The sequence below is a fragment of the Aquila chrysaetos genome, chromosome 6, assembly GCF_900496995.4.
Source record: "Aquila chrysaetos chrysaetos chromosome 6, bAquChr1.4, whole genome shotgun sequence".
Taxonomy (NCBI): Eukaryota; Metazoa; Chordata; class Aves; order Accipitriformes; family Accipitridae; genus Aquila; species Aquila chrysaetos.
The window spans coordinates 5,320,590-5,345,509 of NC_044009.1; the positions used below are offsets into that span (position 1 = coordinate 5,320,590).

Consider the following 24,920-nt stretch of genomic DNA (forward strand, 5'->3'; position numbering starts at 1 on the left):
CTGATGGGGAACACAAGAGACACAGCGAAGATCAATGTAGTTAATAGCTAGGGGCCTGTGAACAAAAATAAACCTCATTCTGAAACTAGAGATCTCAGGTCCCAAATGCTCTCAACAGCTTAAATCCAATTCGTACGTGATGGTGTGTGTATGGAAAATACCTAAGTAACATATTTTATGGAATATTATTTTCTTTAAAATGCTTTTAAGCTTATACACAAGCCTATTTCTAACAGTAGAAATATTCAAAGCGCTAATGGAAAGGAGGAACTTGACAGCTGAAGTTATCGCCACAAAAATAAATTTTTACTATGAGGATACGCGTGAAATTATTTAAACTACGAGATCTAATACAACACCATTGACTAAAACAATTTAATCACCTACATAAAGATACATTATGAGAGCTACAAAAAATAATTTAGGCTGCTCAAAGAATGTTTGGGGGGGGGCGCGGGAAAGGAAAATGAATCCCTTCCCTCTGAACTAACCATCGTTAGGCCTCGTTTAGGACTCAAAATCCTACTGAATCCCACCGAAGCCGGCTGGGACTTGGCGAATTCGTTACTTCAGCCACCGTTTTGCGGCAGGCAGGCACGCCGACGCGCTCACGGGCCCCTCGAGTTGGGGGCGCCGAGCAGCCGCATATGTTAAAAGGCTATTTTTAGTCACAAGTGCCCGATTTCTGCTCACGTCTTTGGCAACGATAATACCCGCCGCCCTCGGGCCCGCAGGCAAGGCCGCCTCAGCCTCGGGGGGAGCGCGCGCACGCACACACACAGACAGAGCACGGCGGGGCGGTGATAGGGCGGAATGGTGTCCTCGCGCCGCTCGCTATAGGTTGAAAGAGGGACGACACGGATTCCGCCCCGAGTTCTGATTGGCTGGGAATGGAGAAGAACCGAATCCCCGTGTCCCTGGGGCTCGGCGGAGGGATTGACTCAGAGGGTGGAGTGGAGCTCGTCATTGCGGTCGGGCATTCCCGAGCTGTGATTGCTGGACGGCAGTGTCAGCCTGTGATTGGCACGGCGAGAGGCGGGCACGCGCCGAGTTCTCCGCCTGGCGATTGGTGGACTGCAGGGAGGAGGGAGAAGCGGCGAGCGGCTATTGGCGGGACCGACGTTCCTCCCCCTGCGGAGGCGGGTTCGGGCGCGGAGCCCCGCGATCCTGTCAGTGTGGGAGCGGCGCTGTGGGGAGTGCGTCGCTGCGTTCCTTCTTCCCGGCGCGGCCTTTCTCTTTCCTCCCTCCCCTTTTCTCCCCTCCCTCCTCCTTCCCTCCCTCCCTCACCCTTCCCGCTTCCTTCCTGGCGGCGGGGTGGGGGGGTCTCCCGGCCTCGGTGGAGGCGGCGAAGCGTGATGGGGGTGGCCGGACTCTTCTCTTTCCTCCGCCCCGCGCTGCTCTGCTTCGCCGGCCCCGCCGCCTTCCCCAGCTGCTGACAGCGCCGGCGGCCCCGCGCTGCCCGCGTCCTGCGGATACCCCCGCCCGTCCCCAGGTGAGGGGTGGCTTACGCCGACGGAGCTCGGCCCGACGGTCGCCGGCGGCGATTTGTCAGGAGAGCGGGGGGAGGCGAGGAGGGGAACGGTTTGGTGCCGGGGCGGGGGGCGGGGTGGATGCCGTAATGCGGTGGGGGAGGCGGGGGTTGCTGGTGTACGCAGCTGTTCGGGAGGGGGAACGGGGGGGCTCCACGGGTGGGATGGGGCCTGGGAAGTGGAGGGGAGGGGGGGTGGGAATGGGGGGAGCGTTGGCAGGACAGGGTGCCCCGGAGCTGTCAGGGCAGCGGCACAAGGGCGTGGGGCCCGGACTCGGCCTTTCCTCGCCTGCATCTGCCTGATGCATATAGTTGTCCCCTGGGACGCTTCCTTCCCCTTTCCCCCAGGCGCTCCGAGCCATGGCGGTGCGGCCGCTTCCCGTCCTTTCCCTCGTCTCAATCCCGTCCGCTGTGTGGGTCGCGAATACCGCCGCGTTTCGCCGTCCTTTTTCTCCTTTCTAGCTCAGATGAGGTGGAGGCGATAATTGCTCGTTCAGGAGGGAGGCGTAGTCCCTCACCCAGCTGGAAGATGCAAGAATGTAAAAGGATTGTGGTTTTCAGGGTGGGTTTTGTGGACCTGCAGTTGGTGGCTCTGTCCCTGGATTCCGTACAGCACAATTACTGAGGCAGCCATATTGGGATGATGATCTGACAATCCTCTGAGCTAAGTCAGGAGGCAGGCATCAGGAGACAGGATGACAGGCCCGGTAGTTTTGGGGTCATTGGCAGAATATGGGTATTAAACTGATGTTGCAGAACTAGAATTCACCAGAAGCAGATGGTCAATTTGTACCTGTTCTTTGAAATGTAAAATAGGTTCATACCAAATTTTAAAGTGTATTTCTCTTCACTTCCAGCTTCTTCTTAGCTCAGTTCTTTTTGTTATTGCGCAATCCAGTACCTTGATGTGTTGATAAATAGCTGTATGTTTATATGATCAGATTTTCAGTGCATCACCAAATTCTGCACCACTGTTTTATCTGGCATCTTCACTTAGTACAAAGATAGCAATTTGTAGCGTATGAGTTCAGCTGATATGTCAGACTGTCATCACTACCTGATCTTTAGTGGAGGACCTAAAATTGGATTTGCTGTGGTCCTCTTGTTCATAAACCCCTGCTGCTCTGAACAGCTGTTTTGCTAACTTTCCATATACTAATCTCTATCCTTGTTTGTTTTCTTTCTTTAGATCTGTTGTACTCATTAAGTTACAAGCAATTTTTTTGTTTTAAAAGTTAGCACATTCTCTGGTAGGCATACCTGTGCAAATATGACACAGTAGGTGGCTATGTTAAATAAAAGTGATGCTTCTTCATTTGTGATGTGTGGTGTTTTGGGTTTTTTTATTTGAATGTAGAGATACAGATTCTGAATATTGTTTTCGTAACCACTTTGAACTTGTTGCAAACTTCTCTGAATATATAAATAATAATTTGACTCTAAATCCCTACTGTGCTTGTAATTTTATTTCAAAAAATAGCAATATGTTCTGTATTTTGACATTGCATAAAAAGTCGTTTGCCAAAACTTTCGAGTACGTCCAAGGATGCAAGTCTTAATGAACATCTTGTAACTTTAAACATTTGTGTGAAAGTCCAAATCTAGTTACAAGTGTTTTGAGACCATGAAGGGTGACAGACCAACATCATTGGGTTTGTAAGCTTGAATAACAGAAAACAGACAAGATATTTAGATGGTTTGTTTAATGACACACTTTGATATTAAAGCATCACTGTGTGACTTACAGGGTGGATGGTGGATATCTTTTAATAATAGTTTAAGTTAAGTGTAAAATTAATATGTAGGATTCGCTTTTGTGCTGATGGAGCTCACTAAACAACTCAAATACTATCTACCACCTGTTTTAGAGCCAGTGGTATATCATGTCAAAGGCTCAAGCATGCAGTTCCCTTCTTTACTTGGTTCCTGACTGGATTCATACAGACTGAGCATTAAAAGATACACAGCTAGTAGACTCTTTCCAAGCCATTAGGAGAATGATTCATTCTGGCATGGATGGCAGCCTTCTAAGTCTATAATGAACATAAAAAAAAGAAGCTGTCTTTTATAAAGATTGTTCTTCTAAATCTGCACCACAGACTGTATTGCACATTTTGTTTTGCTCTGTTGCAAGTTACGTCTGCTATTGCCACTCTGTAGACAGCGTTTTGTAGTAGTGATACTACTGGGAAATGTGAACCCTGAAAAACGAGTTGCAATTTATTATCTGTGATGCTATGCAACTTGGTCTTATTTTGCCTTGTTTTATCATTCTGGATGACGAGGGCAATAGTGCCTTTAAAAAATGTTACAACCAATTGAAGTTGCGGATAAGTGGAAAAAAACCCTCAAAACCCCAACAGCTTAAGTTTATTGGAAGCTTAGAAAAATATATCATTTTTGGTTAATTTTCTTATTAATGAAAATTAAGTCTTGCATAGTGAGATGATGTTCAAAACATCTGAAGTCCATGTGCAACTAGAAGTAGGCATTTTGCATATGTCAGCTATGAAAAATAGCAGAGTTGAGAATGAATGAGATTGATAATTATACCACATTTAATTTTCTGTGAGCACAAAAGTTAGGGTTGGGAAAAGTTGGTAATTACAGAAGTCTAGCAGTTAAATTTTTATGCTGTTGTAGGTGATTTTGTGACCTGTTCTGTAAGAACTTCTTCACAGCTATGTTTCAAACAAGGCTGTCATCTAGCTAGTGCATATGGAGTCTCTGGCAGTGTGCTTTTCATACTTTGTTATTGTGAATATGGTGCTCATAGGTCGTCAAGAATTTTTTTTTTTTTCAAAGTACATGATTCTTTCACTCCATCTTCTGCTTGCCAATTTCCTAGATATACTAGTTATCTGCAGAAATTAATGTAGTATTCTGGGACGTATTTCTATGAAAACAACAGAAAAAAAATCTTTGTGGGACTCTTCAGTAAGAAGAGTAAGTAAGAGAAAATAAGCTCCCTACGTTTCGTAAATAATATTATAAGAACACATTGGTTGTATTTTTGTTTTCTTAAAAAAAAAAAAAAACAACCTTTTCATTAATGGCCTTACCTTTAATCATTGGCCCTTGTGGGATGTTGACAAAATTATGGTTTTCCCATTAATATGGATAGATGGGGAAAAGAAAGATGAGAACCACTAAGCCACTGTCAGGTAGAGTTTCTGTGATGTGCTGCGCCCTATGAAAATTCCACCGCCTCATCTTCTTCTGCAATCTGACAAAGTAAACTGTGTCAGTACAAACTTGGTAATAACAGAGATTTTGCACTTGATAGATTTCTTAAATTGTATTTCAGAAACAATGCTTAGTGGCCATGTACAGTAACATTCCTGTTTTCTAGCAGCTATATTCAGGGTCAGTTGAATAATACTACTGGTATGTATCAGGATTAGTCTTGTCACTTAGCTTTCATGTGAGGGCACAGGTACTTACGCAAGGGTCAAGTTAAGAAAGGAGAGCAAAAATTCCACATAGTAGATACTCAGGAAGAAGGTTTGTAATGAAGCTACATGTTTGGTACACTTTATTATACAAAAAAGTAGGCATCTCTGAAGAAGAGTAAATAAAGCAGTCCTCAGACAACCCAGAATCTCTTTTAAACTTTGAAGATCATGTGAATTCATTCCCATTACTTCTTTGCTCTATTCTATGTTTAAGTTTTTAGTGAAACTTCTTAAAATTCTGTACTAACCTGAAGTTGACTCTGTGACTGTCTCGTGAATCATTATTTTACCAGTTTGCTGTACCACTGACATTGAAATTCAGTTGGCTTGTTCCTAAAGACATTCTTCTAGTTTGGTGAGATACCTCAGGTACCTGCTAAAATAAGGAATGCTTTAAATTACTTCTACTTGGTGGAGTAATTTAATTTCTGCCTTTATCATGTGATGGCATTAAAGAAGTAATGCAGTTTTATTAAAAACTTCTTGTACTGTGTGAAGATGTGTCATAACTTGAATTAAGCATGTTTAAGTGTTTTTACCAGCTGTAGAACTTAGTTCAGAGACGAAATGCTATAGCTTCAGATCTGCTAGTAAGTTTTGTACTTTTGTGGCACTGTGATTACAACGCTGAAATGAACATTTCATTGGATAGGTGGTGTATAGATAACCAGAAAAGAAGACATCAAGATTTTTGGGTCATGCATAGTGACTTGTGCAGGGTAGAGTTCTGCTCATGTTAACTCAGATTCAAGATAGAAATGACTGCATTGAGTCAGACCAAAGATTCATGTAGCCCTGAATCCTGTCTTCAGCAGTGGCCCTAGCAGGTATTTAGAATATAAGGATAAATCAACCATTTAATTACGTTTTCTCAGTATAGTCTTCCTGGTTCTGAGAGTCTGTGCCATGGAGGCTTTCCTAGCCAAGGGTGGTTAGCTTTTTACTAGACCTTGATGGCTTGCTTTTTCAATCCATCTTACTGCTTTTTGAGTGTGTTTAACTTCAGTACTGACAGTATCCTGTGGCAATAAGTTAAACTGCTTAATCATAGACCAACTGAAAAACTTTCTTGTAGTGGAAAAGGTTGGTCAAGGACAATACAATTGAACCAATCTTTATTAACCCTGCATTTCAATTCTGTCTCAGACATGCCTTGAAGTTTGGATTGTGGGTATCAGGGATAGTTTCCTGTCAACTAAAGTGCTCCACCATTTGGATGCAGTAGGATTTGAACAGGTATTTTGATAATGAAGGTGAATTTACTGGTGAACATTTGCTAAAGATAGATAGTAATATTTACCCTGAAGGCAATGATTTTTGATTCTTCTTCCTTATAGAGTAGTGTGTCCTTTAATCACTAGATACACAAGTAGTCGATGAGTTTTTATTTCCTTTGAGAAGAGGACTTTCCCAGGACTGCAAAGGGTTCTTTAAGGTTGTCAGGTACACCCTTTTCTCTGGAATGGTGTGTATTGAAAGTCAGTGTGATATGGCCCATCACACTTGTGTTAGTTTTTATATTATTGCTAATGCATTCTGGCAGCAAAGGTTGACAGCTGGAGAACCTAGATACGTATGTAGTATATGGTAGTTAGCTCATGCTGAAATCCAAGTAGCTGTATCTTTACTGCTAAAATTATCTTTGTTAGGTTAAGCCTAACACATGTTGCAACCAGATCTTCATTTTGGTATTGGCATCCCTACTTTCTGGGAAGAAAACCAAGTAATGAAAACAAATACATTTGTACACTTCAAAAGAACTGCTTCAGATGAGAGAAACTTTTGACTAGGGAGACAGTGTACAGGTGCTATTAAGTTCTGTCTTTGAAGTGACAAGCTTTGGGGTGGGGGGGGGGGGGGTGATTGCGAAGTAGAAATTGAAGTTACCAAACAACTTGACCCTCCCTAATTTTATGAACATCTTGAATACAACAGCTGTAAATAACTAAATTGTATTTTTCTCTTTAGAAAACACCAAGAAGAAGGATAACTTGAAACACTCTTGACCCCTTCACTTTCAATTTCTTGACTGCACTACAAGCAACCAGAATGTCGGGGGCTTCAGTGAAGGTGGCTGTTCGGGTCCGGCCCTTCAATTCCCGAGAAACCAGCAAAGAATCCAAATGTATCATCCAGATGCAAGGCAATTCAACCAGTAAGTTTATTTTAATCTCGTAAGGGAGTCTTTCTTTCTCCTCTCCCTTCCTACTTAATCCTCTCTTTTTTGTCAGACTAAACTGTGTACGTTATATCATCTAGAATTACTCTCTTAGGGAGTCTTCTCTTCTGAGGTTGTCATTACAAACTAGATTGTCTCTGAATTTGACTAGAAAGTCAAAATCACAGGTATCTTGATTTTGAATGCACTTGTTTATGGTGTTTGATTGTGGTGAGTTGAGAAATCTATAGAAGAATTAGAATACCGAAGTGAAATCTTTTTGTTAACTTCAGTGTGTGGGATGATCATTTGGACTGACAGATACAGGGATACGTTGCAGACCACCACATGATAATGGCTGTGGTATAACTCACTGCTTGGGTCTGGTGCTTTAGTTCTTGGTGTGCTTATTCTGTAGTCTGTGCCTTTGTTTAGGAGTGTAATTTGAGTGAGAAAGCTGAGGGGAAAAGGATGTCAAGTTTTATGCTTTCCAGATTAGATGTCCAAATGACGGCAAAATAACAGACTACATAAAGTCATGTTATTTTCTAACCGATTAGAAGTGTTAGGGTTCTTAAATAATTATTGTGGGTCTGATTTGGAGGAGGAGACTCTTCTATGGGAAACTGAATATGGGCACACCATTTATTGATTGATTGATTTTTTGTTTGTTTGTTTGTTTTTTGTGGTTTTTTTTTGTTGTTGTTGTTACATGCTTCTTAAGGTCAAGGCAGTGTTAATACCATTTGCTGCAGTGTCGTTGGTTGTGTAGATGAATAACTATACCTATAAACTGCTGCTCTTACGGTAGTTTTTCATTGTTAGGTAATCAAGTAGAGTCATCTTGTCTGTAGCTGTAGGAAGTAACACTCCAAAAGCACTGAGTTACTTCACTGGCTGATTACTTGAGTATTTACTCATGTTTGTTAATACAAAGGAGGTTTCATACGGGCTCCTCCCTTTTTTTTAGCCAAGATTGTACTTGAGCCTGCTTCTGCAATGGAATTTAAGTCCTGGTTGTGCTCACTTAAATTATATACAATGTTTACGTTTTCACTGGAAGAGAGGCATCACACAGAAGAGAGCTTGCTTTTCAGTGCAGTAAATTCTTATCTTCAGACCTTATGTGGAATATTACCTGAAGAAACTTTTTTCTTAGTTGGGTTTCAAAATTTCCATTTAAAATGAGGGGCATGTTCAGAAGTCATCTCATGTAGAAACAGGTGCTTGTATCCCAATGATGCCTGCCAACTTTCAGACCAAACCAGTGTAGAATGGAAGAACTATAGACTCCATTAGATGGCATTTGTTATGGAAATGCCACCAAGCTCTGAACTACAGCAGCACTACTGGGTGCCACTGTAATAGGTTTTCTTGCTGCTGTCATGACATGACAGCTATAATTTTAGACGCCTAATATTTTTGAACTCCAGGAACCTGTGGAAACAGCTTGTTTGTAGTACAACGACAAGGGTGATCAATCTGTCTAAGTTTGAAATGTGGTGTAGACAAAAGACACTGGTTCTGTTTCTGAACACTAGAGCTGCACTGCAAAGGCACTTAACATTTTCAAGAAACTGCATTGGCTTTCAAGAGGAGAAAAATACTTCCTGATTTATCTAGTTGGAAATTTCTTTACAGCTTTTGCTATATTTTGTGCTCTGGAAATGTTCTAATCTGTAGCCTTCTATTTGAGTCCTGTGGCTCTGATACAAGATGTGTGATATGACAGATGGTCAAGTTTAAGTCATCAGGGGCCATTACAGACTGTGGGAAAGGAATCATCAGTTGCAATAGTTACATGTTCTTACAGTCTGCGGGCTATTTTTTCCCTGTATTTCCCTCTTAGAGGAGAAATACAGAGGAAAGCAGTAGACAGAGGAGTAATTTTACTCATTGAACAGAAGAATATGATTATATTATCATATAATAAAGTATATGAATAAGGCATTGTTTGGTGGGGAAGAAAACCTGAGCAGAAATCTTTTCTCCAAAGAATCTTCCTAACAAGTTGTCTGATATGTAACTTAAAGCTGAAATTCTTCTGGTATGCTTTTAGGTTACATGTCAGATTTGGGGGCATAAGTACTGTTGCTATTTCTGCCAAGGGTTCGTTCTTCGTGATCCCTCAGTCTTTGCAGCCTCACAGTTATATTATTGAGCTCCTTATTATTAAGGTCTGAACTTGTTGGCTAAAAGCTGACTACAGAAAGTGACATTAATGTATCTGACTCTCATATCTGATGCCACAATTTCAAAATAAAGGGAATTCAGTAGTAATTCTAGCCTGTGGAGTTCCTGTTTCATACCTTCAAATGTGCCAGTGAAAGGATCAAAGCTTAGATGTCTTGCCTCTGAGAAGTCAAGTTGACAGGAGGCAAGTCTGAGAGGCTGGTGATATCTTGGGTAGTGACTATTTTAAGCCTCCAAGACAGTTAAAGTTCCCTTATCTCGGAATTAAAGCCTAATGGACTGTTGTGATGAACAGGATAGACAGTGTGAAGTCTGATAGCTAAGAAGGGATTTTGACTGTTAGTTGAATGTTAATTCTTTATGTATTGATTGGCCAAGCTATTCTACGAATACTTTGTGTGTCCTGAGTTTAAACTTTGTCCAGGTCTCGTGTTTTGTAAATGTATTGGCTGATATAGGCAGAGGCTACATTAGAGTGAAACTGAGGCTAAGTGCTTAGGATTATTTTAAGGAAAATGGTGTAGAGATATAGATAATAAAGTGTATCATAGGTGTACTCCATTTATAGTTTTTTTTAATGAATATCTGAAAAAAGGAGCATTTTTTGACATCCATAATGAAGTATGTTCCTGAAGTCCGAATGCCACCAGGGTTGTTGCCTGACACGCTGCTTTTGTTTGTCAGTTTTTGTGTGAATTTGGCTGTTTACAGCTTTTGGGACTGCCCATCATTCACATTGGGCTTGCCAGCAAAACAAAACATCCTCCTGGGTTAGAAAGCTTATTCTCAATTTTGTCACACAGTTTAACTTTGGCTTAGAAGCAAAACAAGTGTAGTTTTGTTGTGAACTTGAGGTTTCCTACAGAATTAACTTGTTATCCTATCTGGCTTTTATGTTATTTCCTTGTGGAAGATCAAGGCCTTTAGTCAAGATCCATAGTAGATCTTCGTCTTTATAATTTCTCAGTGTTTAAAAATGACGATGTAGCTGAATACAGTTCTATATATGTCTTAACCTCAGGGAGTTCTTACAAAGGTCCTTAATGCACAATGTTAAGAGCACTTACTGTGAGTACTTGGGACTTCTATTTTTCTGTTGGAAGAACGCAAAATATGTGAATTTTGAAATCGGTACTTGAAACATATTGTCTTTTTTTTTTTTTTTTTTTTTCCCCTTCTACTATACTAAGATGACAAGACTAAATTTTTTTTCCCCTTTATGGTCACAAAGGTATTGATCTGCAGTAATACAGTATCTTGCACTTAAAGAATTGTCAGTCTTTATGTTTTTAAAATATATGTTGCAAAAATCAAATTCTGCAGTCCAGCTGAAGTCACATGTGCTGACTGCATTAAAGGGCTGCTATTTTGGCAGAAGGCCTGTGCTACTCAGATCTTATCTAATTGCAGATGGTATCCATTTAAATGATATTGCCAAAAGTTCTTCAGTGGAGATGGGAGAAGAGGGGGTAGGAGAATAGAAGATAATAGAGGAATTCTTAAAGACAGGAGAAGTTAGAACCTGCAAAATCCTACTACTTAAGTTAATTTGGGAATGCAAAATGCTTTCCAAAGAAGAGGTAATGTCACCATCAAATTACTAATCAAAAAACCCTACCAAAAGAGTGACTGAGTGGGATTAATTTAAGAAAAGACCATAGTTGTTTTTATTATTATCAGTTGGAAACGATCTTAAGACACAAGATTTGTTTTCAAAAGCACCTGATGTGCAAGTGGATTCAATTGACCTAAATGTTTTGTTTTCATTTGGAGTTATGCTCTGAAGAGCATATCTATATTGTCCATTGTACAGAGGTCACTAGTAGAATGAACATATGCCTGTAAGTCTCATGTGCGCATACCCGCTCAGGACTAGGCACAGTATAGCTGTGTTTGTAGCATTGCCCAAAGTGTTGTCAGCCATGCTAGGGTTCCTGGTGAGAGAAGAGAAAAGTTAGTGGGCTCTGAGGACTTTTCATATTGACAATTAATTCCCTAGGGTGATCCCTCTGTTAGCAGTCCTTACTATCGGTTAGCTTGATGCTGCCTAGTATATTCTTTGTTTCATATTCTGCTTATTACAGAATATTTTCAAGTGAAACTTGGCATCAGTGGACTTTTAAGTTGCTTTTTGTGATGGTGGTGGTTTATTGATAAAATCCCAGCTAATACTGAAACAGACTGAAACGTCTGAAATAACACTTTTGTCTTTTCCTCTGAGATAACGTTGTTTAATTTTGTTGGTCTTTAAATACATTTGAAAATTTATCTTTCTTTAAATTACTGGATAGGTGGTTTATCGTGCTGTAGGTCAAACTCACAAGCAGCTTTTTGAAATGAGTAATTCAAGAATAGATCATGGTTGTCAGCATATCTTGATTGAATTTGTTTTGTCTTTAACTCCTGCTTTTTCACATTTTTTTTGTTTGGAATGATTTACACCAATGCATCTTACCCACAATGTATTAATTACTTACTTCCTGTCCACTTCATTAATTACTGTTTTTGTGGCGAGTGGGAAAAAGATTCTGCTGTATAATACATGGGGTGAAAGGTGAGCTATAGACCTAAGAGTATTTTGGGTGTCAGTAGTTCTTGTACTCATTCTTATATCAGCTTTTGAAATATAACAAATATAAATAATGTTGGCAGCTGCTGCCTTGGATTATTGAAATGAAAAGCTAAGCTATTCTGTGCCTAAAGACTTACATAGTGTTGTGTTTTTTCTGGGTTTTGTTTGTTTGGGTTTTTTTTTGTGGAAGTGATTTGATAATCCTGTCTGTAAATAAATAATGCATAAATAAAAACAAATGACAATGAAGCAGAGGTTCAAGCTAGTAGCTACAAGACAGCATTTAGATATTTATCACTAGCAAAGAGTCCAGCTAGCTTGTTGTTCTAAAAAGCTAAATAAGTATGTAGAAAAGTAAACTAATGAAGCAGGGAAATAAGGAAGTATCCTACTTGGAATACGTCCTCTGCAATTGATGTTGCATTAATTGTGCACTAGATAAATGGAAATAGCTTTTAGCATCTTGTGGGTGCCGGTGCCGGACTAACACAAAGTTCTCAAACTATAGTTCATCTGAGATTATTGTGTGTTCTGGTTTGCCATAAACCACGTTAGTGTAGAAATGCACCTGCACAGTCTAGATTATCTTGAAAGATACAAGTGCAACTGGATCCTCGGGTTAGGACTGAAAATTACCTTGTTTGGATTTTAACTCAGTAATAGTCTCTGTGGCTTGGTAATGTGGGTTCTTTTGTGGACTGCTTAAGGTATTGGATGTTTAATGAAAATAGGCACAGTGGAGCAGTCCCATCTGCCAGTAACAATAGTCACAGCTGCTGCTGTAGACATATGGCAGTTAGGTTCTCAAGCAGGCATCCTTGGCATCAGAAAAACTTCGTAAGGCATTCTGGAGTTAATTTGTAGAGGTTGAGGAAAAAAGTATTTTCTTCTGAAGGTTGTTTTTTTTTTTTTCTCTCTAAGGTTTATAAACCTCTGGTCTAAAAAAAGTTAATAAACATCTAATTTGAGTTCCTTTTCTGTTTAGGTTTTTTCCTTAATTTCTTTTTTTTTTCTTTTAAGATGTGTCCTGCTTTATGCAGTTGTTCTGGAGCAAAATAAAAATGGGTGAGAAAGCAGGACTAAACTTCAAAGGCTTTTGATTTATGGCATGTTTGTCTAAATCAGTGATATTTGAAATATAATACTAAAATTGCTGATATTTGAAAAATAATACAAAAGTCAAAACTACTGAAAGGTTCATATAGCAAGGTAATTGGCCCATCAGTAATTTAGCCAGTACTTTATTGGTATACAATGACAGCAGATATTGTTAAATTTTGCCTTTTTCATTGTTATGTAGCTCTAAAAAGTAGTAACCTCTTTCAAAGAAACTTAATCCTAAAGGAGGGGGGTGTTGGGGAAGTATGGCTTGCTGATCTTTTTCTCTCTGATCTAATTTTTAACTGTTTTCTTAATGAAAAGACACGCTGAATGGTAAAGAAACCCCATTGTGTGTGCATGCCTTCAGGACAATAAGAAGTTTGGGGTGTTTTTTTTCTCCAGTAGTATTCTGTAAGCATGGCTTGGATGGTTTCACAAAGGAACTTGTATCATTGAAATAATCTTTGGTCTAAATTACTGGTGAGAAAAGTCCATATAAGAAACTGGCTTGTATTTAGACTAGCACTGAGTACATGTAGATAGTTAAGTAATGGGAATTTATGTAGCCTATGCTACATAGGTAGAAAATGTAAGCAAAAGAGTTTGTTGTAGTTGTCTTACCTAATAACTTTTGATTTTTTTTTTTTTCTCTTGATGATGCATTTTCAATGAAAGTATGGAATAGGTGGGAGGATTCATTCTTGTAGATAGATTTAAGTGTTGACTCTCAGTCTGTCTTCTGAAAATGAATAATTTAGGTGTCTCAAAAAAATAAGCATACCTCATTTCTGATGACTAGTGCCTGCCAAAAAGCATTGGTTCTTAAAGCATGTCTTGTGTAGTGTTTTTACCACATAGAGCTTGGTCTTCTTTTTTCTTCTTTTTTCTTCTTTTTTCTTCTTTTTTCTTCTTTTTTCTTCTTTTTTCTTCTTTTTTCTTCTTTTTTCTTCTTTTTTCTTCTTTTTTCTTCTTTTTTCTTCTTTTTTCTTCTTTTTTCTTCTTTTTTTCTTCTTTTTTCTTCTTTTTTCTTCTTTTTTCTTCTCTTAAGTGTTTCCAGTTTTTTTGCTTGTATCTTGCATGATGAGATTGTCTTGGGAAGATAAACAGCAGTGGAGGAAAGTCACTTAACCCTACCCTGATTTTCTGGTCTGTAAATCCTCATAACTGTGGTTAAAACTAAATGAATGCTTGTCCAATATGTTAATACTACATTGCATTCATGGTAGATGTGTTATCAAAACAGGCCATTTTATGGGAATATAAATTGTGTGTCATGTGGAGGATGTGTGAATTGTCTTGCAGTTGAGGCTGAATTGGGAACTAGTTTGAAAGACAAGTCAAAGAAGTCACAATAGTAGAGGTTACCCAAGTTCTTCTAATGACTGTCCTGCTACCAGTTACGACATTTGTTGCAAGTCGTGTGACAGGCAAGAGAAGTCTTGAATGCAAGTTTGTGTCAAACAGAAAATGGAAGCAATTGCTATTCTCTAAATAGTTGTTCCAGGAGTGGAGTTTGGTGGGGAGTGGTTCTTGCTGCTTCAGTTTTTTTCTCATAGTACTGGGTCGTTCTAGGAGTGAGAGTCATAAAATGGTAACAGAGGTAATGCTGAATGCAGACAACAAGCAAAGACTCTACATATGAACATTAAAGCTCTCTGTGTTTTGCAGGGTTGGGGATTTCTGTTGCTTGTCCATAAGTCTGTCTTAATCACTGTCTCTGAATGCCCTACAGTATTGGCAGTTCATACGTTTTGTTACAAGTCTTGAATATTTTTTTGGAGAAGAACAAAAACGTGGAATTTTTTTACATGCTTTTTTTTCCATCTAAAGCCTTACTCATGATTGTATAAAAATAACTTGAGAAGTGTTAATTCTGTACACTGTTTAAAAAAAAAAAAAAAGAAAAAATCTATTTTGGAAGATGACTTCGGGGAGGTGGGAGAAGATGAACGTTTAATGATTTTTAAATGTTAGAGGTACAAATAATGGGCCTGGAGGAAGACCGTGGGATGGCTAGGATGTTCCAGCTAATGTTAAATGCAGTTGGACTACATTTAAAAAACTATTATGGAGTTAGTATAGAGCTATAGTAGTGAGAGAGAGTATTGCTAATGAAACCAGAAAAGTTTTCTGTCAGTGGTTGTTGTAAACCGTGTGAGATACTGCCCCTTCAGAAGTAGTGCCCACTGACAGAGAACTAGGGCCTTAGAGATGATTCTTTTTATCAAATGCTTAAATAATGTGCCACCTTTCAGTGTGCAAGTATAAGTAAAGAAAATGCAAATTGTCAATGGGAACTACTTTAAGAATTGGATATTTTCACTACATGAATCCTCTAAGATATTGAGGCTGGCAGAACTGACTACCCAGGGTTCCAGCGCTACGTGATGTCCTCTTTATGTAGTGCTGGCATGTGTCTGAAGGTCAAAATGGCCTTTGGTGAAGGCCATTGGCTCTTGGAGATGTAGTCAAGTAAGAGCAGAGGGTGAAAGGAGATATTGTTTTATCTGCCCTGAAGCAGAAAATGTGTGAGGAAAGAATTCACCTCAACTCCAAGTGCTTAGCCAACTACACACGTAGACCTGACATGCATCTTCTGCAGTAGGACATTTTCAGGTAATCAGTTGACAGTGGAAGTTTTGGAATGGTTTTGGTTCAGCTTTTCAGATAGGTAGAACAGTATGGTTCGACTAGCTCCCACTTGGTGCAAAGCCTGCTGGCATGCTGTTCTCCAAGAACACCAGCTGTAGAGATGGTATTTATAGCACTTGGATCTGTAAGAGCAGCTGAGGATGAGAGCGGCTTTCTAGCAGCTTCTGTGAGCAAGCATTTGCCTTGCTCTGGTGCTATTGAGCCTAACTCCCTCCCCCATCCAACCTTTCTCCCAGTACAGGATTGAAATTCCACAGTGGGGAGAGAATCCGGTTGAATTCCAAATGAGCTGTTCTTAGCTTCTACTTGGTTTCCTTCCCTTTTAATGATTTGAAAAATGCAAACAATGCTTTGAAAAGCAAGCACTGCTTTACAAGCTGGAAGTGTCCATTTCCCTTCATTTATCTCTTATAATAACAACCCTGAAAGTCTGTCTTATAAAAACAGTATAGCCATATATCTGATTGCAATGTATGCCTAGGAAAGAAGCCTGTATTAAACGTGTCTTTGGCGTGTTACTCACGTTCCAACAAATAAAGAATGCCTGCTCCACCCTGCTCTCAGTAACGAACATGTTCTCATTGTTGTCATTCCAGTCTACAGATGGCGCAGATATATTTTCCAGACTCATGCATTTTAAGAGACTGTATATTTAATGTTAATTTGGTCTTGTGGAGTCAGTTCCGAAAGCCCCAGATCTTTTATATTGGTTAAATTGATTGTTGAGACATCATAAAATAAAACTATTGCTTATATTGACTCAAGTAGAGTTTGAAGAAGGCAGAGAAATGAATTTGGTATTTGTTTCCCTGAATGTTACCCCTTCCAAAGGTCTGTCTAGACTAGCATGTCTTTTGAAAATTTCTGCCTATTCCTTTACCAGTGATTAATGAGAACAAAAGTGAAGACAGGACAGTGCCTTTTATGCTAGCTGTTATCTCTTAGTATGTGTTGGCATTTGTTAGGAGTGTGTGCTCTGTGTAGGTAACTGCTGCCACTAGGAGAATTGTTGAGGCTGGTGTGAAGCCTCTTTTGTGAGGTGAAATCTAATTTTATTTCATATGTAGAAATTAAAGAGGCTTTGTGCCTTCAGCATCCTGAGATGTGGTAGCAATATGGGAATGGAAGATGTAAATGACAGAGCAGGCTGTATTGCACGAATGATGGAAGTTTCTCCAGTTCCATACCTGACTTTCACCATTACTGGGTTTTATTTCTGATTGGGAATTGATAGTTTGTTTGAGGGGTTTGTGTTTGTGTTTTGGTTTTGGTGGGGTGGGTTTTTTTGTTGTTTGTTTGTTTTTTTGTTGTTGTTTTTGTTTTGTTTTGTTTTTTTTAAATCTATCAGTCTGTCTCCTCCTGCCCCAGCACAGACTGTATATCAGCTAATCCTAGGATTTAGCCCAAGTTAATTCTGTCTGCTGGTGTTTATCTGAAGGGCAAACTGCAGTTAGCCACTTCTTCACTGGAGCACCCTACAGTGACTAATATGTGGCATGTGTCATGGCAGAATGCCCTGTAATATGACACTGATAGCTAACAGAGGTGGAGCTATTGAATCTAGTGACTTGACTTTAAATGCAATGAGGGATAAGAGAATAATTTCAATTCTTACCTGTTGTGTGCTTTGCGTTCTGTCTCTCTGTTCCAAGAAATTATTAGAAAGATTTGATTGTAGCCCCAGATACTGAACTGCAGATAATTTCTAACCTGCAAAATTTGTGACATGCTGAGGAGCAATGCTGACTGGGATGAAAACAGATTAGGTTTGGACTGCAAATTCAGTGCCATAATCTGACAAGAGATTTATGTGCTTAAGAAGTAGTTTTGGTCATTCTTTGTGCCTGCAAAAATATATATATGGCTGAGTAGACAGGAGTGGAATGAGGGGACTGATCTTGGCCAAGTTTGCTTGCTTTTTTTTTTCCCCCTTTTTATCCACCCTCCCACCCCCCTGTATGTTTCCCACTGTCTGTTTACTTGGTTAGTTTTAATGGAGAATGGAAGTGTAAATCCAGAAATGAAGGTTTGAAGTGGCAATATGTTTGTGTATATGTTTAGGAAGGGGTGAGAACACAGAGAACGCTGCTTCCAGTTGAAAGTATCCTAGAAGACTGTAACTTTGCATCAGCTCTGTTGGGCTCCACGGTCTGGTTATAGTTGTAAAATAAAGTGTGTATTTGAGGTGTGCTTTTTGAATTTCAGTTTCAACAAATCAAGATTGGATTGTAAGGCAAAAAAGTTCGGATGTCCAAAATGACGAAATGCAAAATAATACGTATTACAAAATATATGGGTACCGTTTCAATAGTGAAGTGGTCTTTCAAAGTTTGCTAGCAGTTTTTGCTAAAATTGAAAACTAGCCATGAATTTGATCTCATAGATTTGAAAAGTTGAAAGTGTATGTTATTTTTGTGCTAGCTGATAAAGCAGATGGTAGATGGTATGAAAAATGTTAATTAAGGAACAAGTAGGATGGACTGTGGAAGTACCTTATGCCAAGAAATGAAGTTGTCTGTTGAAGTAAGGGCATATTAAAATCCAAATGTTTTGTGGAGATTGGTTTCTTACTGTTGATAACAGCACATCTAAAATGATAATTCCTTCATTGATTGTGGTCGTGCTTTCTCCCTGTCTTTTATTAGGCTGTACTGCTCCTACTATATACTTCTCCTATACAAGGACTAGTTAGTTAAAGTATGTGGGTCTTACGTAATGATGCAAAATCTTAGATTATTTGGTGTGAAGAAATTTGTTTTAAAACTGTTGGTTTCCTTACCTTTTGGTCAGTGATGCATAAAGTCATATGTTTGTAGTTACAGGTATCAGAAAAACCCCACCAAACTTAAACAGCTAAGCAGCTAAAAAGAATTGTTTAAATGATTTGAACTTCAGAGAATACGTGGTATGGCTTACTATTTAACTGTAAGGAGAAATAAGCTTTTAAAATGCAAGCTGTGTGTCTAGGTTGGGATGGCAGTGGGTATTAAATGAACTGCTTCAAATTAAATGGTCATGCTGCATAGCTGTTTACGCAGTGCACTTTTATTTGAATTTTATATCAATTTATGACATGTAATTACTTCTACTTGTTCTATTTGCTTACCAAGGTAGAAAACTGATATAAATATTATGTCTTAAGGTGAAGCATATTATTCAAAATTTCTGGAAATTCATAATTCAAATAAATGCCCATATGATTCTTTTTCTTTATCTTCCTCAACCAAATCAAGAATTTGTAGAGTATATTTTTAAAACATGAATATTCCCATGCCTTTTTCTCAGCCTTCCATTCCAAAGTAAATGATGGATGTTAACCCAAACTGTGGTTGCTGCTTTGATCCCAGAGGAATTTTTAGACACTGCAGTAGGAAAATAGGATCTTCAACTTGTTTCATCCTTTCCATGTTTCCGAGTTGTGTGTAACCTTTTTCAGTAGCAATGGTATAGGAGATGGTGATTTTGTAAAATATCCCTTCCAGTTTCTGTTTGATGCAGAAACCTTAACTTGTGGAAAGCTGAAAGATTCCACATGACCTAAGAAGTTGGCTCTTGGTGAAGCAAGGGGCCTGAAAAAGGGATTGAATTTCTCAGAAACTGGCTGCTTAGGCTAACTCCAACATTCAAAGTTGCTACGATGCCATGCTGATGGTAACTAATTATAGCTGCAGCACAAAGCGTTAGTGTCAGTTTGCAAACAGAAGAGTTAATTGCCACATTGGACCTTTGAAATAGCAGATAAACAAATTTATTCTGTAAGATAAAAAGGCCATTAATGTGTTCCTGCTGTGATCGTCTGCCTTATTGCCTTTCTCATTTCCTGAGGCTCTGTAATTAAACCATTAGCTTGCGTACCATGCCGTGAGTCTGCTGTGGTGAGAGGAGATAGATGACGACCTATTTCATGATTCACTAATACAATTCATCTTGGCCTTGCATGGTTTAAAAAACAAACAAACAAAATAACTGAAAAGCTTTTAGTGTTCTTGTGGGTATTGGAGACACTGGTTAACAGTCCTCTTACTTTTTTAATTCTATTAGTTTCCTTGTTCAGCTGAAAACACAGCTTGCTGAATAACATGGTACATAAAATCAATGTTGCCAACTCAAGTCTTATTTTCTGCATGATCGTTCCTTTTTTTTTTTTTTCCTCCAATTTGGCATATGAACTTATAGGATAAAGCTTACCTGTACTATAAGAAGTCTTTTAATTTCTCCAGACATATCCATTAGCTTCCTTTAAAGTAGCTAGATTTCATGGATTTGCTTGTTCCTCCAAAGAAGATGTTTGGTGCAATAGACACCTTCAAGGTAGGTCAGTTACTTCAGCTTGAATTCCTGGTTTCTTAGCTGCCTCACCGTCTTCTTTCAGGTGTCTTATCTCACATTATTATGTACCTGATCACTTGGTTCAAACTCGGACTACATCAGACATGACCGATGCTAGTAGCTACCCACTTGGTGTTCAGTGTTCCAAATGAAGAGGGTTTCAGTCCGATTGAAATCCGTTGAGGTTGTAATCTTACATTTTCTCAATCAGTCAGCTCTCCTGGATTCATTTGTAGACAGACTGAGAATTCTGTTAAACCAGTGATTCTGAAAATGGAGGATGTAGACTGTAAGAAACAGGAATGGGCATAAATAGACTTCAGGCTTGGACTAGAAGCTGAGTGAAAAGACTGTGACTGGATCACAGTAATGAGGGACAGCATGCAGAGTTCCTGGCAGCCAGGAGGTTTTCTCTGACCCGTTCTTGCTGCAGTGGAGGGTTTTGGCTAGGCAGCTGCATTCCCAGCCTCTGACAGAGCTGCCTTCTTGCCTGTTAATCTCCCTCTCCTGATAAATGCTTCTCAAGATATGCTTTGCAAAAACATGCATCCTAGAAAGTAGTTTTCAAAATAGTGAGCTGGACATGGAACTTAGTGTGAAGGAGCTGAGGAAAGCCTGTCGAAGAAAATAACAATAATAATAAAATGGCTTTTAAAAAGAAAGGGGGCATCTTGCATAAATCATGGCGCCTGAATTTGACTCTTCACAAATGTGATTGATCAAATTTAAGCTTGAAGCAAGTAGGCTGAAGCTGTAATGGCAAGCTTGTAGTGCCTTCCCAGACACTAAGCCTGTTGCACAGCTAGATATCATCTTTCACGAGTGGTCAATGTGCCTTTATGCACAGCGAGCTGAGTGGAAAAACTAGCTATTCTTCTGATTAAAAGTTTAGCTTCTTTGCTTTCTTTTTGGAAGTGGTGGACTTTTCCTAGAGATTTTTAGGGTTTTTTTTTAAAAAACAATTAATGGGAAGCGTGTTTTTACACATCAAAGCTGGTTTTGAATAATACTGAAATTTGGGCTGCTTATTCTGTTTTTAAGTGGAATCTTAGAAGGCAATTTAACTCTTGTTTCCTTGGAGAGACCAAGTGCAGCTTTGCCTTGGCCAAGAGAAATGTCCTTTTTGCTTATAAACAACAATATAAAAATGAAAGAGGAAAAAAACGATGAATACTTGCTATTTCACTGTTGATTCTAAGAGGAGACAAATCAGTCATGCCATGAGGTAAATAAGTGAGATCAAAGCTCTCTTTTGTGATTGCAATTGCACCTTAAAGTAAAACTGCACTGATGTGACATTGGGGTAACCAATGCATGTTTTTAAATTATGGTTAAAAATGTGTTTCTTTGTCAGCAAAGATGTAGCTAGGCTTCTGCTTGTCTTGATTGTCTTCACAGTTTGCTGGGCTAGGAGTTTCCTATTTCCAGGACAATGTTGCAAATGCAAGGTACCAATAAAGGTAGTTGTTCTTCCCTTTCCTTAGCCCTGACTCCTCTCACAAGAGTAGTATCAAGAGTTTGGGTTAAAATGATTTGCTGTTGAGATTAAGCAACAGAATGTATATTGTCAGGAGAGGTGCTGGCAGTACATTTTTTCATATATCTGCTTAGAATTGTTTTATACAGTACATAGAAATAGGTTCTTGTACATAGGAATGGGTTCTATTTATTACTGCTTTTTTCTGCTTTTAATGGTTAGATCACTTTCCCTTGAATTTATAGCCCAAAACAATTGAAGAAAATTATGTTCACCCCCAGTGGTTGTTACATTGAACTAATGTGGAAATTGGTTTTTATTTGTACTGCTTTTTTGGGTAGGAACTTCTGGGTACAAGGCATTACTTCTTTCTTACCTTTCAGAGCTTTGATCTTAAATAATTGAACAAGAAATGAGAAGTTGTTGGATCGTAGCAGTCTGGAATACACTGAAAGGAGAGAACTGGTTTAAATTTGGGGCAGGGGAGTTGTCTTCTAGGATCTGTTAGTTGTTCACTTTAACTTTAGAACTGGTTTAATAGTGTGTGCTGTAGATGTACTGCTGTTTGGTCAAAACTAGTAAAGGGAAACTGAAGCCATATATGATTGCTTAGGTTACCAGTTTGTTATGTGTTGATGCCCATGTTGCTATCCAAAGCCACAAGCGTTTTTGCCATTTGATACTGTACTGGGGCAAGGCATATTATTCATTGGCTTTGCATGTCTGTCAGCTTTTATAAGGCAAGAATGTCAGCACAAGGTGCATCCAAGTGAAATGGAGTTGGCCACAAGAAACGGAGTAGCAACTGTTGCTATTTGCAATCCAGACAGTGATCTTTTCTCCACACTGTAGTTTTGGACAATAGCCCTGCTCAGGGACACAGCATCTGGTAGAGGAGTGATTTAATTTTAATGGGGATGCTGTAACCACATTTTCAGAGATTTTGGTGCAACATGATGTTAAGTTCATGTTTGAAATAGTAAGAGTTGTGGGTCTTAGAATTTTTATTTATCACAGAAGGAAAGGGAGAAGCCCCCAGAAGCCCCCAAAAGTCTCCCCAAAAAAGTCTCCCAAAGCATAGCCTAACTGGCATGAATATGTGAGAAATAAGCATCCTTTGTTTAGGATGACTGGTATCGGGATGTAAATCATCCCTAGGAAGACTGTTACCACCTTTGTGTAGCTTCTTTCTTTGTAGATTTTGTTTGCATGTATCATAATTAGTGTATCACTCCCAAAGGCAGATTGCTGCTTTAGGTGCAGATGGGTATGTGTAAATCTAAGGTGTTTCATCTAATTTTGATACCCTAAAGAGTATGCCTTTTTACAGTCCTTACTTACACAGATGGTGTTGAAAACAGCTGCTGGAAGTAATAGATTTAAGTATTTCCAGCACTGTAATACTGAAAAGAAGAAAGCAGTAGAGATTCACTTCGGCACCAAGAGCTGTGCTTATAAATTACCCTCCTTGGAATACATAAACTACAGATGTTCCGTATGCCATTAAAATGACAGCTGAATCCGTTGCATATTACTCCCCGCCCCAGGCAAAGGTTATAGGAAGCTGTTTTGTTGCTGGGAAAGAAAAAACAAACAAACAAAAAAACCCAAACAGAACAAAAAACCGAACAAACCAAACCCAACAACCTAAAAGGTATTTGGAAGAGCTTTCAGTAATTGTGGGGAATGTGCATGCGTGGGGCAAATATTGAAAGAATTAGAGGACCTGAGAAAAGGAAAAGAGCGTAAAATTTACAGATGTGCTGATATGAAGAGAAAACAGGGTTTTTTTGAAAAACATGTTTATTCTGGTACTTGTCAAGTGTTCAGTGACTGAACTCAACCTGAAGGTTCTTCGATTCTTGTATATGAATACATTGGGAAGAAAATGAAGTCAAGGATTGCAAGACCTGAGAAGGCAATTAGAGGTCAGCTTTTTGAATGGGATTTATAAAGGCTATAACATAGGAACTGAAGGCAAGCATTTTTTCATTCTGGCTTTGTGTGTGTGTGAGTGTGTGTGTGTGTGTGAACTTTGTCGTAGGGCCATCATATATTATACAGAAGTTCCAAAGAGAAAAAGTACGTAAGTTGGTTGGGGGTCACTGTGGGATTCAGTGGCTGTATACACTAAGAACATTTACCAGTAATTTGGTTGGTTGAATTAATGTCATCCTGTTAAAAATCTGTCTGTAGGCTTTAGGCATGTGAAAGAACATTGAAATAAACTATGCAGATAATCCCTGAAATGTCTGTAGGTCCAGTTTTTTTCATGTCTTCTTCCATGCCCTGAAAATACTGAGCTTCTTAAAGAAAATCCTTCTGCAGTGAGCTCTTGTACTGTGTAACATGTATTTCAAAATAGACTTGAGTTGTGCTGCTATGAAATCACCAGGGATTCTTGAACTCTTTGTGTTTTGGATCTTCCTTCTTGCTAATACCCTTCAACATCTAAAAGCCTGTCCCATTCTGAAGCCAAAGGACCAGGGTGACCTACTTGTGGCTTTCTGTCCAACAGAAGAATTTTGTTTAGCAGCAGCATTCCTTCTAGGAATTTTTTTTCTTATTTCAAATAAGGCCTACAGAAATAGAGTGTTAGGAAGCTGTGAGTCTATTACTTCAGTCTCATTACTCCTGTGCAGTGTGGCAACTCTGTGAATATGCAGATTCACAGATTAAGTTCAGGGTCAGCAAGCTCATTAATTGTACTCCTAAATGGCAAGTTAGCTAAGAGTTTGAATTTTATTTCCTGTAGGTATTATCAACCCAAAGAATCCTAAGGAAGCACCAAAGTCCTTCAGCTTTGACTACTCTTACTGGTCCCACACATCGGTAAGTTCTTTTACAAGAAAACTGTTTTGTGGTTGAGTTTGGTTGGGTTTTTTTTTGTGCGTTGACTGTCTTGATTTAACTGCATTTTCTTCTGATCACACCATCCCTGTCAGATGTTTCTGCACTGTCTCTCACCCTCATTCAGGTTAAAAACCTGCCATTGTACGTTGTCTTTTCCTGTTTGGGGGAGAGCAGAATGCTGAGCTGGAGTTTGATAACAAGTTGTAAATACTTGAAAGATTACTGAAAATGCTATCAAACAATGTTCTTTTCTAAATATTTTAAGGATGCATGTAAACCACAGTTAATTCAGTTTTGCTCTTAGACACGTGAAAGTTGCTTGAGTTCTTACAGTTCAAGGAGAGATGTGGTCTGGGTTCCCTTGGCATATCTGGAAAAGACAGAGTAGTGATCCATGGTTCCGATTAGCTGCAAAAGCAATAAACTCTTCATCTAGCTCCTCTGCCCCACCCTCCTGTGAATTGGTGCTAAGGTCTTGCTGACTTCCACTAATTGTTCTACAGCAGAACTGTGTTATTCTGCCATCTACCCCTCCCCTGCCTTATTTTCTCAAAAGATATAGAAAGAAGTGATAATGCATTTCTCTAAGATTAATTTTAGTA

The 24,920-nt window shown here is 39.1% G+C and overlaps 1 protein-coding gene across 27 annotated transcripts in view; it reads left to right on the top strand.

The window, feature by feature from the left end:
* Window positions 1-1,147: 1,147 nt before the first annotated feature.
* The window catches only part of KIF1B (kinesin family member 1B), a 98,736-nt gene continuing 74,963 nt past the window's right edge, over window positions 1,148-24,920 (top strand). For 10 of the 27 annotated variants that reach the window (XM_030017411.1, XM_030017418.1, XM_030017419.2 and 7 more), the window contains exons 1-3: window positions 1,152-1,492; window positions 6,952-7,138; window positions 24,221-24,297. In XM_030017411.1, coding sequence (XP_029873271.1) covers window positions 7,033-7,138; window positions 24,221-24,297 — 183 coding nt within the window. In that variant the 5' untranslated portion in view covers window positions 1,152-1,492; window positions 6,952-7,032. Of the gene's footprint in view, window positions 1,493-6,951; window positions 7,139-24,220; window positions 24,298-24,920 lie in introns of all 27 variants that reach the window. The other 17 variants (XM_030017422.1, XM_030017425.1, XM_030017435.2 and 14 more) reach the window with 4 other exon arrangements.